Below are 13,634 nucleotides of genomic sequence, written 5' to 3'. Positions count from 1 at the left end.
CTACTAAAAGTGCCGCTCGGATAATTGTCTATTTATTATAAATTTAAGTTTAGACTTTTAATTAAAAATTTACAAAACTACATATAGATATATAATTTTCTTAGCACATCAATGATATTTAATGTTGGTAGATGAATTTTTTTTATTTACTATGACACAACGGTAAAAGTAACACTTTATCAATTTTTGTAATTTCCTTAAAACTAATGAGTTATAATATTTATTTATTAATAATAATTTATTCTCAGGTCAAATAATTTAAACTGAATTTTGATAGAGTTGAGACAAACGTGAATACTCATTGCCATCCTTTACATGCTAACATATATTTAAATAACCTAATTATAAATATTTTGTGCCATGCGCAAGACGAGAGTAACTGAACCACCCTTAAGGTTTTTCAAATCACTTTTATCTTTTGTTGCGGAAACCATAATGTAAAGTAAATAAAGAGGATAGTGTTTTTCTTCTTCTTCGGAAACCAGAATGCAACTGAAATAAAGAGGATTTAATCCATCACTTGTCCCAGTTGAAATTCCTTACATCACAATACCTTTCCTTACATCTATGATTACAATCTCTTTAAGCTCTTCTTTCTTGCATCCATTTTTCTCTTGTCTACCTGAACTTTGGCTGCTCCATTTTCCTTCTTTTGAGTACTGACTACTGGTGTTGCCACTGTCTCAGATTCACCATCTCCTGTCTCAGCCACTGGAACAATGGCTGATGAATGTTCCTGACCGTTTCCTCCTTTTGTGGCTGCTGTACAAGGAGCCAATGGAGATGGCAATGCTATCACTGGAGCAATTGCTGTGTTCTTCTGGTCATTGTTGAGAACGGAGGAATTACTTTGATCAACATTTAAAGCTGTAGTAGACTCCGAAATAGCTCCTGACTTTAATTTAGGTTTCGGTTTAGCATGAATTCCAGTGTATAGCCTGACTTGAATCAGCAGAAATTTCCATATTCAATGAACTCCGAGCAATAACTCAACATTATTCACACGACTAATCCATGACATTATATATAAGAAATGAAGTGATTTCCTTCCCACATTCCACAAATCAGTCATTTAATACAAAAAAGTGCATATAATACAAGCTTTGTTTCGCATAAGAACGAGTTTAATTACTGTTAAATTTTTAAATATTTGTATCGAAATATGTACAGAATCAATTTAAAATGTATAAACGAACATATATGAATCTATATGCAAATATGTGAGTCAACGGTTAATAACTAGTTCTCATATAATCTCGATCTTACAATGCTTGCACCCTTGGTATAATCACAGAGCATGTCATAAAGTTCTGACCACACAACCATAATTAGCTTTATGAAAAACAAGAGTGCCCAAGAGTGTTTGTTCCATATAATAAAGGGATCATCCTTGCATGCTTAGAAATATTTTGAAGGTTCAACATCTTGCTTTATTTCCATGGTAGAAAATTTCAAAATATGTGAAGCTCTCTTGTTTTCAACTGAAACAACACCACATTAAAAAAAAAAAATCCTGGCTTACCTGGCATGTCTAGCATACTCCTCATAGTTTTCAAGGAGCATTTTGCCAGCCTGTTCATTTAAGGCTGATTCTGGAAATGGTTCAATCAATAAACATCTCACAACCTGTTATCAAAAGCACAAAGTGAAGGAGAATCAACATGTATTTTCATTTTTATAGAAAAGAAAACAATGAAAGAGTTCAAACTCTCTAGTCCTCAAATCATCTCTGTTGAACAGCTCCCATGTATTAACTAATGAAAAGTTGAAGTATGAACTCAACAAAAGTTCAAAAAAAAAAAAAGACTTACAATGAGAACATGTCGTAGTCCAAGATTTGGATTCCAGTCCTTTTTCAATGTATTGACACAAATCTCACCATTGGTTGCAATATTTGGATGGAAAATCTTTGTCAGGAAATACCCTTCAACAACATTTCAAAATTACAACATATATAAAAAAAATTGCAAATCTTTTAACACATTTTCAAATTTAATCAAAACATTTAATTTTATTAATATGATCTTCAACCTTTAACATTTGTTTTAATTGTAACAGTGAATTCATGTGATAGGTCAAATACATAAATCAGTAAGATAGCATGCTCTGACTAGCACAAAACATTAATGTTTAGATGATTAATAAAGTTAAACTAACTCAAAGCTTGAGAATAAAATTGATACAATTAAAAATTTGAGCTAAAAAAATGAAAATGCAGGTACAAATTTGAAATTTTTTGGTCATTGGGTCCATACAAAATAGCTACATAGCTAGAATAGCAAAGTTCCTGACACCGTCCTTATTTGAAATCAAGAATTTTACAAGAATTCAATTCTATTGGCTTTTTTTTTCTATCAATTTTCTTATTTGTAATTTAAGAATTTGATATTTTTAACTGCAAATAATTTGTTTTAAAAGAAATTGAATCATGCATGATTTTTTAGAATTCATCTGAATTCTTTTTTATAAAATAAATCATTCCAAATAAAGCCAAACTGAACTCTACACTATCATATAAAGAAAAGCAGCCAATTAACACCAAATTTTCCTTCGCCAAAAGAAAATCTTCCTTGCCCACTAAATTGAATAAACAATGATGAAGAATAATTAATCAACATGTTTATTCACAAACCTTTGGGTGGAGAGTGTGGAAAGTCGCTAGAGAGTAACAGCTTCATTCGGAAGAGTCCATTCTCATATGGCGTTCCCGCTGCAAGGCCAAAAAAACAAACTTCACCAACAAACCCAAATCCGTATTAGGGAGTGTAAATTATCAAAGAGAAAGATTCATGCCTGGCCCTTCAATATCAGCATATATGGTTGAAAAGTCCTCATCATTAACTCCAACTTTTATACCATCAGGCGGTGATTCATCAAGATTCTTCAACTCCTTGGCAAGTTGCTTTATTACATTTGGAGGAAGGTTTTCATTTGTTGCCTTACAAAAATGTCAAATAACACACTGTAAGGTTGGAGGTCTTGTTATATACAAGTGGGAGAAATATGATCACTGTCGTTTGTAACATCCATTAACCAATCCAAGACTAACTGATGATTGTCAAGTTCATAAAATTCTACAAAAATTTACTTCTAAAAAATCATCAAGGAAGCAAGCAAGCAATAATATGGACATAGGGGAAAATATACCAAATTCCTTTTGCAAATAAAGGGTCTAATAAATCTTGAGTGAATTTAATTAGCATGACGCATTTATTTACCAAAGCAATTCTTGGGTAAAATTATGCAGCAGATTTCTCTATCCATGACCCTTGAATGGACAATTGTGTCACTCCAACCCAAGGAAAAGAAGAGAGTGAAGGCACTCCATGAATGGAGAAAAACTTACCATGGCTACAAAAGAAACAATTGTTTTCACGGCTAACAATCAGCAAATGATGTGCCAAAACTTCACCAAATGATGAAATAACCTGTAAATAGCAAGATGATTCATTGTTTCAGTTTAGCAGTTTGTTCCAATTTGGAAAACAGGCATGAAAAGTGGTCAGGATTTTCAAAACACTAAACACAAAAGTATATCATACCATTCAAGCAGATGAACCAAAAAAATTGGAACACAGAGAAACACAGTATCGGAATCATTTAATATATCAATAATAATCAAGACATACGAAAGGAATTAATTCACAATCAGCCAAAACGATCAAAAAAACTTGGATTAGTAGTACATTGAAAATTTAGACATAGATTGATCATTCATTAACCACTACAGATGAAAGAAGAAAACCAAGATGAGAAATCACCTGTTCTCCAGCCGTCCAACGAGAGATAGAGAGAGAGAGAGCCGTATGTGTAATGTAATGTGTATTACAATACTCAAGGCTGAGCAAGCGCTCTCTCCTTGGAATGATTGGCAAGAGAAGGGGAGAGAGACAGAGAGAGACTACCATTTATACAGAAGGAAGTTTCTTTTTTTATTTATTTTTTTCTTTTTTGAGACGTTTTTATTTTAATTTAAATACAAGTACATTTCATTTGAGTGAAAAAAAAAGGTTCACTCTTTCCACCCTAGGTCTCTACCGGTTTTTGCTTACACTGATAATGTAAAGACTGCACTAACCTTTCACTAGGAAATGGTTTTAAAAAATCTACAGAAAATTTCTTTCATTTGCAATGAGATCATTAATAATTCTCCCATAAAAAATGGCCATCGCAATCAATTTATTATAAATTCAACATATAAAACTCAGCACCCAGTAGATGAGCATCTAGTGGATGAGACACGTCTAAATTTACTTTGTAAAAGTAAAAAATTTAAATGAATTTTTATATAATTATGTATAATTTCAATTCATTTTAAATTAAAAAAAATTATTTTTTTTATTCAAATTAAAAGAATTGTTAAAGAAAAATAAATTCACTTAAATTTTTATAAAGTTCTTAATTTTAAGTGGAGGATTAGTGACTGAAATTCGAATTTTCTTCTTTAAATATTTATCTCTAAAAAAATAAATTTTATAATTTTTAAATTAAATATTATGTTGCAGTTTATAAATTTATTGTTGAAAAATATGTATTTTTCATAAAATACTGACTATAAATTATCGGACTTTTTTTTTTATATATCAAATTCTCTTTTGCTTATATTTTAAAAAATAAACCCACTTATCTGGGGATATTTTAGTCTATTTAAGAGTTTATCAAATGAGCAGCTCCAACGGAGACTACGTTTCAAATAAAATGGATCAAGATTTATAAAATTATACTTATTTGCATGAATTTTTTGTTTTAAAAATAATTTTTTCAAATTTAAGAATTTAAATTTATTTCAAACAGGGAAATGGCTGTGAATAAAAATTAATTAAATTAAATTTTTTTTATATTTATAATACCTAAATAGGGATAAGATTCTTTTAAGAAGTAAACTATGAAATTGAGTTTATTATTCCGTATCAAATTAACTTTTAAATAATAAATTTCAAAATATTTACTAAAAAAATAAATAATCCCTCAATTATTAATATTTATTTAATGATTAGGGTTGAAATAACGGGTCACTTACCTAGATCTTGAAGATTTATAGTCGATGGTGGAGGATTCTTTCACGCGCTTCACTCCTCGTGAATTTCCCTACTTCTGGCATTTGTCGTCAGTGACATTCACGCTATGTGGCTGCTCGTGGGTAACATTTAGAAATATTTTTATTTTTAAATATTTTAATTAAAACTTTTTTCTAGCTGGACCTTCCGATATTCCTCCAAATTTACGTTGATAATACCCTAATTTATTCGCCTTGTCTCGTTGGAGAATTCCCAAACTGTCTGTCACTTTTAATGCTTTTGTTTCTTTCCACAAAAAGGAAAAGAAAAATACTAATTTGTTTTTGTCTAATAACTACTCTTAGCCCTCACAAATATATATTAATGGGTTCTATTATAATTTTATTTTCTAAAATAAATTTTAATTAATGACTATTTTTAATAATTCAATGGTAAACTAAATAGAGTATAAACAAATAAATTAGAAATAAAGTATTATTAAATTTTCAAATAATTAATTATTTATTTGCATATTATAAAATTACTATTGAAATTAAAAGTTACTAATTTTAAATAAAGATTGTATATTAAAAAAATAAATAAATATGTGGAATGAAGGATATATTAAGTAGTTTAATCTATATGTGAAAATTTATTGCATAGAATATATAACTGTTTATAATTTTTGTTACATAAACAATAAGATAAATAAATATAAAGTTTATGCATTTTAATAAAATTAATTATTTATAATATAGGTATGTTTTGTGAAGTGAAGCCATTTAATGCTTATTGTGCATTATAATTTAAGGATTAAAACTGTTTTTTAAGAAAAAAAATATATTAGTATTTTTATATTAAATTTATCAAATTTAATTTTAAATTTTTAAACATTATGTAATTACTATTTTTTAATGTGCTTTTTTATAAAATGCGGCAAAAGTAATAACAAATGTTATAAATTTTTCTGTTAAAATGACTCTTAATTTTCTATTAAATAAAAATTTAATCAAACTTATTTAGTATTAAATTTTATGTTGTTTTTGTACTTATACTTTTTAATTATTTATATTTCTCAGAAATTAAAATAATTTGATTTACATTTTTATTAAATAATTTAAAAGTATAAGATATTCTAATTGTTTTTTAAAAAATAAAACATAAGTGTTTCTCGAAATAAAATTAAGTTGATAATTTCTATAAACTACATGAATTTGATAGATATTTGAAGATAAAATTAAATTAATGCATAATTTGTTTTGTAAAATATTTTCAAATCTGAATGAGGGGGTGAAGCGGTAATTTGGGAAGATTGTGCAAGGGCAGTTCAGTCATACAAATTAAATGGACAGAAAAGGTTCGAAAGAAAAGAGGGTTCGGTGGGTGCCCAAGTCGGTAGTTTGTCGGGACATGGGTTTGGTAACCATTATTTATAAAATTTAAAATTTTAAAATAATAATAATTATTTGAAAACTGGGGCTCAAGTTCAGGCCATTTGACCGTTGGAATGTCATGTCTCCTTTCAATTAGCCGTTGGCGGTGCCCCTTCAATTTACGACGTCATTCTATAAGAACGATTCAGGTTTTTGCCAATTTTTCATTCTAGTTCTACTAGAAATCTGGACTAAAATATGCAATATCTGTATAATCATTAATTTGATGTCAAGTGGCTTAATGTAGTATTACCATCGGTGAATTGTAGAATATCTAAAAAAATTAAATTATTTGAATTTCAACTTATTTATGTTAATGCTATTTAAATTTATTGTAAATCTAATTAGAAATTAATTTAAATTATTTAATACATTTTAAATTTCATTATTATTATTTAATGTATTTAGTTTTATATATTTTAATTAATAATTTATATAAAAAATTATTTATAAAAAATATTTAATTTTTAATTTTTAAATAAAAATATATATAAAAAATTATAAATTGTAAAATATATTTTTATATTAAATTAATTATTTATATAAACGAATTCGGATAATAAATACCGATACATAAAATTTAAACCCAATTCTAATCCGTAATAGATATTATTTTTTAAATTTAAAGGCATTTCAAATTCAATTATAATTATTTAAATTCATCCAGATTAAATATCTAAAAATATTTCATCCATTACCATTTGGTATTACAATTAGTATTGGAATTAATTGAGAAAATTGAAAATAAGCTCCTCTTAGAATATATCACATTCTCTCAATGGCTTTCCCTTGTTATATTTTCATGCAGAGGCAAATCTAAAAATTTTATTTAGTTTTAAATATAAATATGTAGGTATATATAGATAAAGCAATATCCATTTATAATATAAATATGAAAATAAAAGGAATAAAATTTATTATATTATTAATTTTTATTTTTTTACAATGTAAAGCATTTGCATTAAAAGTTACAATAATGAAGCACAAACACTACAAAATTCTAAATGAATGAAATTTATAAACGAATGTAAATTTGTTTGTAACTCTAGTCATTTAAAAAAAAATATTAAAAAATATTTTTTTTATAAATTGATTTTACTATATCTTTTATATTTATTTAATTTTATAAATAAATTAATATTAATTTATAAATTTATTTATATCCATTTAATTTTATAAATAAATTATACATCCATTTGTATTAATTTAAATTTTTAAATAAATTATATGTCTATTTATAAATTTATCTATATCCATTTAATTTTACAAATAGATTATATATCCGTTTATAAATTGATTTATATTTATTTAATAAATCCATTTAATTTTACAAATGAACACGTCCGTTTCAAAAGCTATTTATTTCTATTTAATTTTTCAAATTGATTATATTTTTATCTATGAATCTACTTGTCTTCATTTAATTTTACAAATAGATTATATATTCTTTTTTATTTTTTTTTTAATTTCTTTTTTTTGAAATAGGGGTTGGGAGAGTAGAAACCTTAGACCTCTCAAGTCCATTTAAGAAATTTTCTGTGTCTATTTAATTTTACAAATAGATTACATATTCGTTTTTATTTAATTTTATAAATGAATTACATATTTGTTTTTATTTGTCAATTTAATTTTACAAATGGATTTTACATTCATTTAAAGAGTTGTCGGTATCTATTTAATTTTATAAATGGATTACATATCTATTTGTATATATTTAATTTTATAAATAAATTACATTTTATTGTGTTTATTTAATTAATTTTGCAAACAAATTATACCTCCGTTTAAGAAATCATTTGTATGTATTACAAATAGATTTCATGTATGGTTGTATCATTCAATTTTATAAATAAATTATATTTTCATTTGCTAATTTATTTCTATCCACATTGGTAAAATCATAAGTTAGGAGGAGTTCTCATTCCCCATACAAAGAAGGCCCCTCTTTCTTCAACACTAGTACATGATAATATGAGACATTTATATGGAACCTATAAAAAAGTTTAAATATTTTAATTTTAAAATATTTTTATTTAATTTTATTTTTAAATTATTTTTGAGCTCTCGCTAATAATGGAGCTTAACTAAGAACTCACCATCGCTAGTAATGGAGCTTAACTAAGAACTCACCACTAAGTTGAGCTTGAATCAATCTTGAATTCATTAAATATTCTACAAATTGAATTTGAACTTATAAATTTTTTTAATAAACAAACTTAAATCGAAAAAATAAGGTCCATTGGATTATACCTAACTATTTGAATTATAAATAAAATTTTTAACGGATTAGTTATAAATGAATTTATAAATGGATAAGTCATTTAAATTATAACGGATTAAACATACTACCTATTTGTATTACAGATAGATTTATAAACTAATTAGCAGTTTGCATCATATATAAACAAATTTATTTATAAATTGATTATTCGTTTGTATGTGAAATTTTATTTATAAATAAGAGATAAACTATTCATTATTTTAGTTATTAATTATTTAAATGTTAAAATATGATTGAAATTGATAATAGTGTATTCAGAGAGCATGAATTAGCTTTTGTCTCAATAAAATAATTTGTCATTTTAAATTAAAAAATTATGAATATCTTACTAATTGATTTTGTAATTAAGTTTGTCAAAGTAAATTTATTTAGGACTAAGTATCGATTAATTTGATTCAATATCGAATTAAATTGATCAAAATCGATTTAATAGAAGTAAATACTTATCCTCTTTAAGCGTATAATAATGACGAAAAACTTAATCATCATACCTATTTATTTATGATAATAACATTACTTTATCACTTTAAATTAATTTATTAAAAAAATTGTGTGTAACAAGATAATTTTTTATCATAATAAATAATATTTTGTCACAATTTTATTTTCATTTAATGATCAAAATATATAATTTTATAAAGAGTAAATAATATACCGTAATAAAATTATTTTTGTTAAAACTGTAAATAATTTTTTATTTATTGGAGTTTTTATTGTGGTAATATTTTATTTATCATTATTTATTCATATGATAATATTATTTATCAAAAATTATATAATAATAGAAAATAATTTTATAAAAAATATAACAGTGTGAGAAATAATTCTCTATACAAATATAAAAAGTGGTATTTTTTTTTTTTGTGAATATAGATAAATATGCCAAATAATTTTAGTTAGATTAATAATGAAATTGTAAATACTAATGAAATTATTGTAAATTTATTAATTTGCAATGTTTTGTTAGAGCATTTATTGCGGAACATTTTACTTATGATATATTTATTCGTATGATAATATTATTTGTCAAAACTATAATGAAAATAATTTTGTAAAAAATATGATAGTAATTTGTAGTATTTATAATACAAATATTTAACCTAATAGTTTTGTTTAACATTGATAAGTGTAATAAATATTTTTTGTTAGTTTAATAATAAAATTGTAAATAGTTATTAAATTATTTTTTTATAATTTTATTAGTTGTAATTTTATTTATTAGAATCTTTATTATGCCCATATCATAATATTTTATTTATCATATATTTATTCATATAACAATATTATTTATCAAAAATTATATGATGATGAAAGTAATTTAGAGTCTGACAAATAATTTTTGACAAAAATACTTAATGTGATAATTTTTTTTTATGAATATAAATAGATATAACAAATATTTTTATTATCTTAATAATAAAAATTTTAGGTAAATTCTTCTGAAATGTAACTGTTTCTTTTGAGAAAGAAATATTTAAAGTTATAAAATTGAAACTGGTAGGAGTTAAAATTATGATAAAAATAATAATTATTTTAAAAGTAATAAAATTATCTTAGTAAAATATTTTAAAATAAAGATAAAAAGTATTTATAATAATTTTTTATCAATTTTAAATAATTTTATTTTTTATTTAACTATCAATAATAATTTCACATTTAATAAATTAAGTCTCCATTTATTTATAAAAAATAATTTATATTTAAAAAATATTTTTTAATAAAATAATTTATTATTTAATTTAAATATTAAAAATAAAATCTATTAATAAATTTATATATAAAAACTTAATAAGATTTTTAAAATTTGAAAAATAACTTTCTCCATTAAGAAAAGTCAATTTCTTTAAAATAATATAATTTAAAAAAATATTTTTCATTAAATTTTTAAGTATTCAAATATTAAAAAATATTTTCTATAAAAAAAACCTTAAATCATATTCGTATTTGTATTTTTCATTATTATCAAAACTATTAATACATATATTATGATTTTTTTGGTTAAATATATGTATCATATTAAAATAAAATTATATAACATATGAAATTTAATGTGTAAATTTCATTAAATATATGAAATCAATTATATAAAAAAAAATATAATATCCTTAACCAACGTTTTAAGATATAAAAACTAAAAATAATTCATTTATACCTATTTTATTAATAAAAATATAAAAGTTTTAATTTATTGATTTTTTTTTCTAAAATGGAGATTGAAAATTGAGAGAGTAGAATCTGAGATCTCTTAAATTTATTCCGATATATTTACCATAAGACTAATCCTATGCATGCTTGATGGTGAATTTATATTATTTTCATTATATTTGAGTCAATTTAAATTAAGATTAATTTATAATATATTAGTTATAAAATAAATTAATTAAATTACAATCAAGTCATTTTATTGTAATTTTAATTAAATTAAATTAAAATTATTTTATATTTATTGAATGTGACTCGATTGAATTAAAATTAATTTATTTTTTATTCACTATATTTTATATAATTGAATCAATATAAAAATTATATCGTATCTACCATTGTAATTAAATTTAATTAAGATTAAATAAATTTGTATCCAATATATAGGTAATATAAATTAAAATATATTCATACTCTATGAATTATAAAATGAGTCGGTTAAACTAAGATCAATTCACTTTATATCAATTAAAGTAAGTTAATTAAATTAAAAACAATTTATTTTATATTTATTACTTATATTAAATTTAATTACATTCAAAACAATCTCATATTTACTAGATTAATTTATATTATGTCAGCTCTAAAATAAATCGGTTGAATTAAAATTAATTAGTATTAAAACAAAGTGAATCAATTAAATTAAGATAAAAATCATTTTATATCTAAAACATATAGATCAATTAAATTAAAATCAATTTATATTATGTGTAGTATATCTAATTAAATTAAATTAAAATTAAAATTATGTTATATACATTATATTTAATTAAATTAAATTAAAATAAAAAATAGAATTCTAATAAAAAATTAATATATTAAAAATTAAAATTTTATAATTTAAATTTAAATAAAATAGTTAAATTAATTGTTATTATAATTATTTTTTTTTTTTGAAAGAAAACCATACTTCACTATGCAAGATTTTTGTAAAAAAACAAATATGAATAAAAACACTTTTTTCCTATAAATTATTTGAATTTATAAAAAAAATAGAAACTTATATTACTAATAAAAATTCAATATATTCAAAATTAAAATTTTATAATTTACATTTAAAATGAAATTGTTATTATTAAATAATTAAATTTTAATTTATTAAATTCAAATTGTTAAAGAAAACACAGTCAACATCATAAATTAAAAAATATATATATTAATTGGATTCGTAATTATGAAAATGAAACTATAAAAAAATTATATGATAAATTAAGTCACACACCGTAATATCAATTAATTTGTTGATTATTGATTTATATGAATAATAAAAATTATTTATAGTTATAGACAAATGTAAAATCTGAAAGGAATAAGAGCCAAACTATGATGAATATGAAAATGGAGATGAAGAATAAATGAAGATTTTCTTCAATAATAGATAAATAGTTTATTGAAGATGAAAAAAGAAAAATCATTCAAACAAAAAGAATGGGACCTATTGGAATATGAGAATAATAATGAGAAAGTGAAAGTGGAGAAAAATTAGAGATAATCATAAAAAACCTACCATTTTCAACACTTTGTAATTACCTCCAAAATTATTGAAATTTGTACTTTTTTTTTATGAAAAAGAGAGAATTTTCTATTTGAATTTTAAATTGTATAATTTTTTTGGTAAAGTTGTAAAAGATTTATAATTAATAAAAGAATAAACTAATAACCCAATCATTTTTCATACCATAAATGGTATTTTTAGATCTAAATGTATTGCATCTATGTCCATACACATGTAAAACAACAATAGAGAACTTTTTAAAAAGTTTATTGTAAATTCTAATAAATACAAAGATTCTTAATTTCAAAAAAAAAAAAAAATTCTCGCAGACGTTAATAACATGTTAATTTTGGGTGTAAATGATATAATGTATGCGTTGATTTAGATGAATGAAATTTTAAAATTAACTCCAATTTCAACTTAATTTATTGTTTGATGTAAAATACTAAAAATTTTTTTCTATGGATGTACATGAAAAATATTATATTTAATGCAGAACCCTAAATTAATAATGCAATTTAAAATTTCTATCACACAATAATATTAAATTACATGTCAAGATTAAAGTATTCTACTATATTCTTAAATAATAAATAAACAAAAATATAGATAATTAAACAAGAAAACAACGGTGAAATCGCTGTAAAGTTACTAATCTAGATAAAATGTTAATTTTTGACGCAACATAAAATTAAATAAAATTTTCACTAAAATTTTATTAACAAAAAAAATAATTATTCATAAACAAATCTTAATTCATGGCTGCCATTTAAAGAGTTTTTATAGTCTTCTAAAACTATTATCCTCGTGATAAAAAGATTAATTCCAATGCAAAAAGAATTCTTAATCAAACAGTCAAATATTTCTCAATAAAGATTAAGATAATTTTTCTAAATGAACTTGGAGAATTAATCTCTATATATGGGCTGAATAAATTTAGCTTCTTAAATGGGCCAAAATAATTAAAAATAAATTTAATAAAATACTAAAATACCAAAATAAGAAAATGAGCCTAAGCGCAATTCGGCTTAAATGGATTATATGGCCAAAATAGGTGCTGCACACTCCAAATGAGTTGCAGTTCGTGTATTATAACTCTTTACTTCCTTTGGACTCTTTTAGTTGATTTTCAAGTCCTTTGGTAGGTTCCCATGCATTCTAAACTTGATCATCTCATTGCTTGCTTCTTTGCAAAGTACTGTGAATAATTTCTCGTGAATGTTTTC

General features: G+C 22.8%; 1 protein-coding gene across 1 annotated transcript; it reads right to left on the bottom strand.

The window, feature by feature from the left end:
• Nucleotides 1-487: 487 nt before the first annotated feature.
• On the bottom strand, nt 488-3,909 carry LOC110622384 (ubiquitin-conjugating enzyme E2 22). Its single transcript, XM_021766868.2, has 7 exons — nt 3,762-3,909; nt 3,347-3,428; nt 2,794-2,938; nt 2,633-2,710; nt 1,812-1,924; nt 1,523-1,626; nt 488-938 (listed from the first exon to the last, which is right to left on the bottom strand). The coding sequence occupies exons 2-7, from the start codon at nt 3,347-3,349 to the stop codon at nt 572-574; spliced, it is 810 nt and encodes a 269-aa protein (XP_021622560.1). The 5' UTR covers nt 3,350-3,428; nt 3,762-3,909; the 3' UTR covers nt 488-571.
• Between the last annotated feature and the right edge of the window lie 9,725 nt (nt 3,910-13,634).

This window comes from Manihot esculenta, chromosome 9 (assembly GCF_001659605.2).
Source record: "Manihot esculenta cultivar AM560-2 chromosome 9, M.esculenta_v8, whole genome shotgun sequence".
Taxonomy (NCBI): Eukaryota; Viridiplantae; Streptophyta; class Magnoliopsida; order Malpighiales; family Euphorbiaceae; genus Manihot; species Manihot esculenta.
The sequence above is the reverse complement of the archived record's forward strand: the minus strand, read 5'-3'. Positions and strand labels throughout refer to the sequence as shown.

Excerpts from the sequence above, each read along its gene's own strand:
- LOC110622384 (XM_021766868.2), bottom strand. Across the intron at positions 1,925-2,632 it reads TCCACACTCTCCACCCAAAG|GGTATTTCCTGACAAAGATT; the intron begins GTTTGTGAATAA and ends ATGTTGTTGAAG. Across the intron at positions 939-1,522 it reads GAGTATGCTAGACATGCCAG|GCTATACACTGGAATTCATG; the intron begins GTAAGCCAGGAT and ends GATTCAAGTCAG.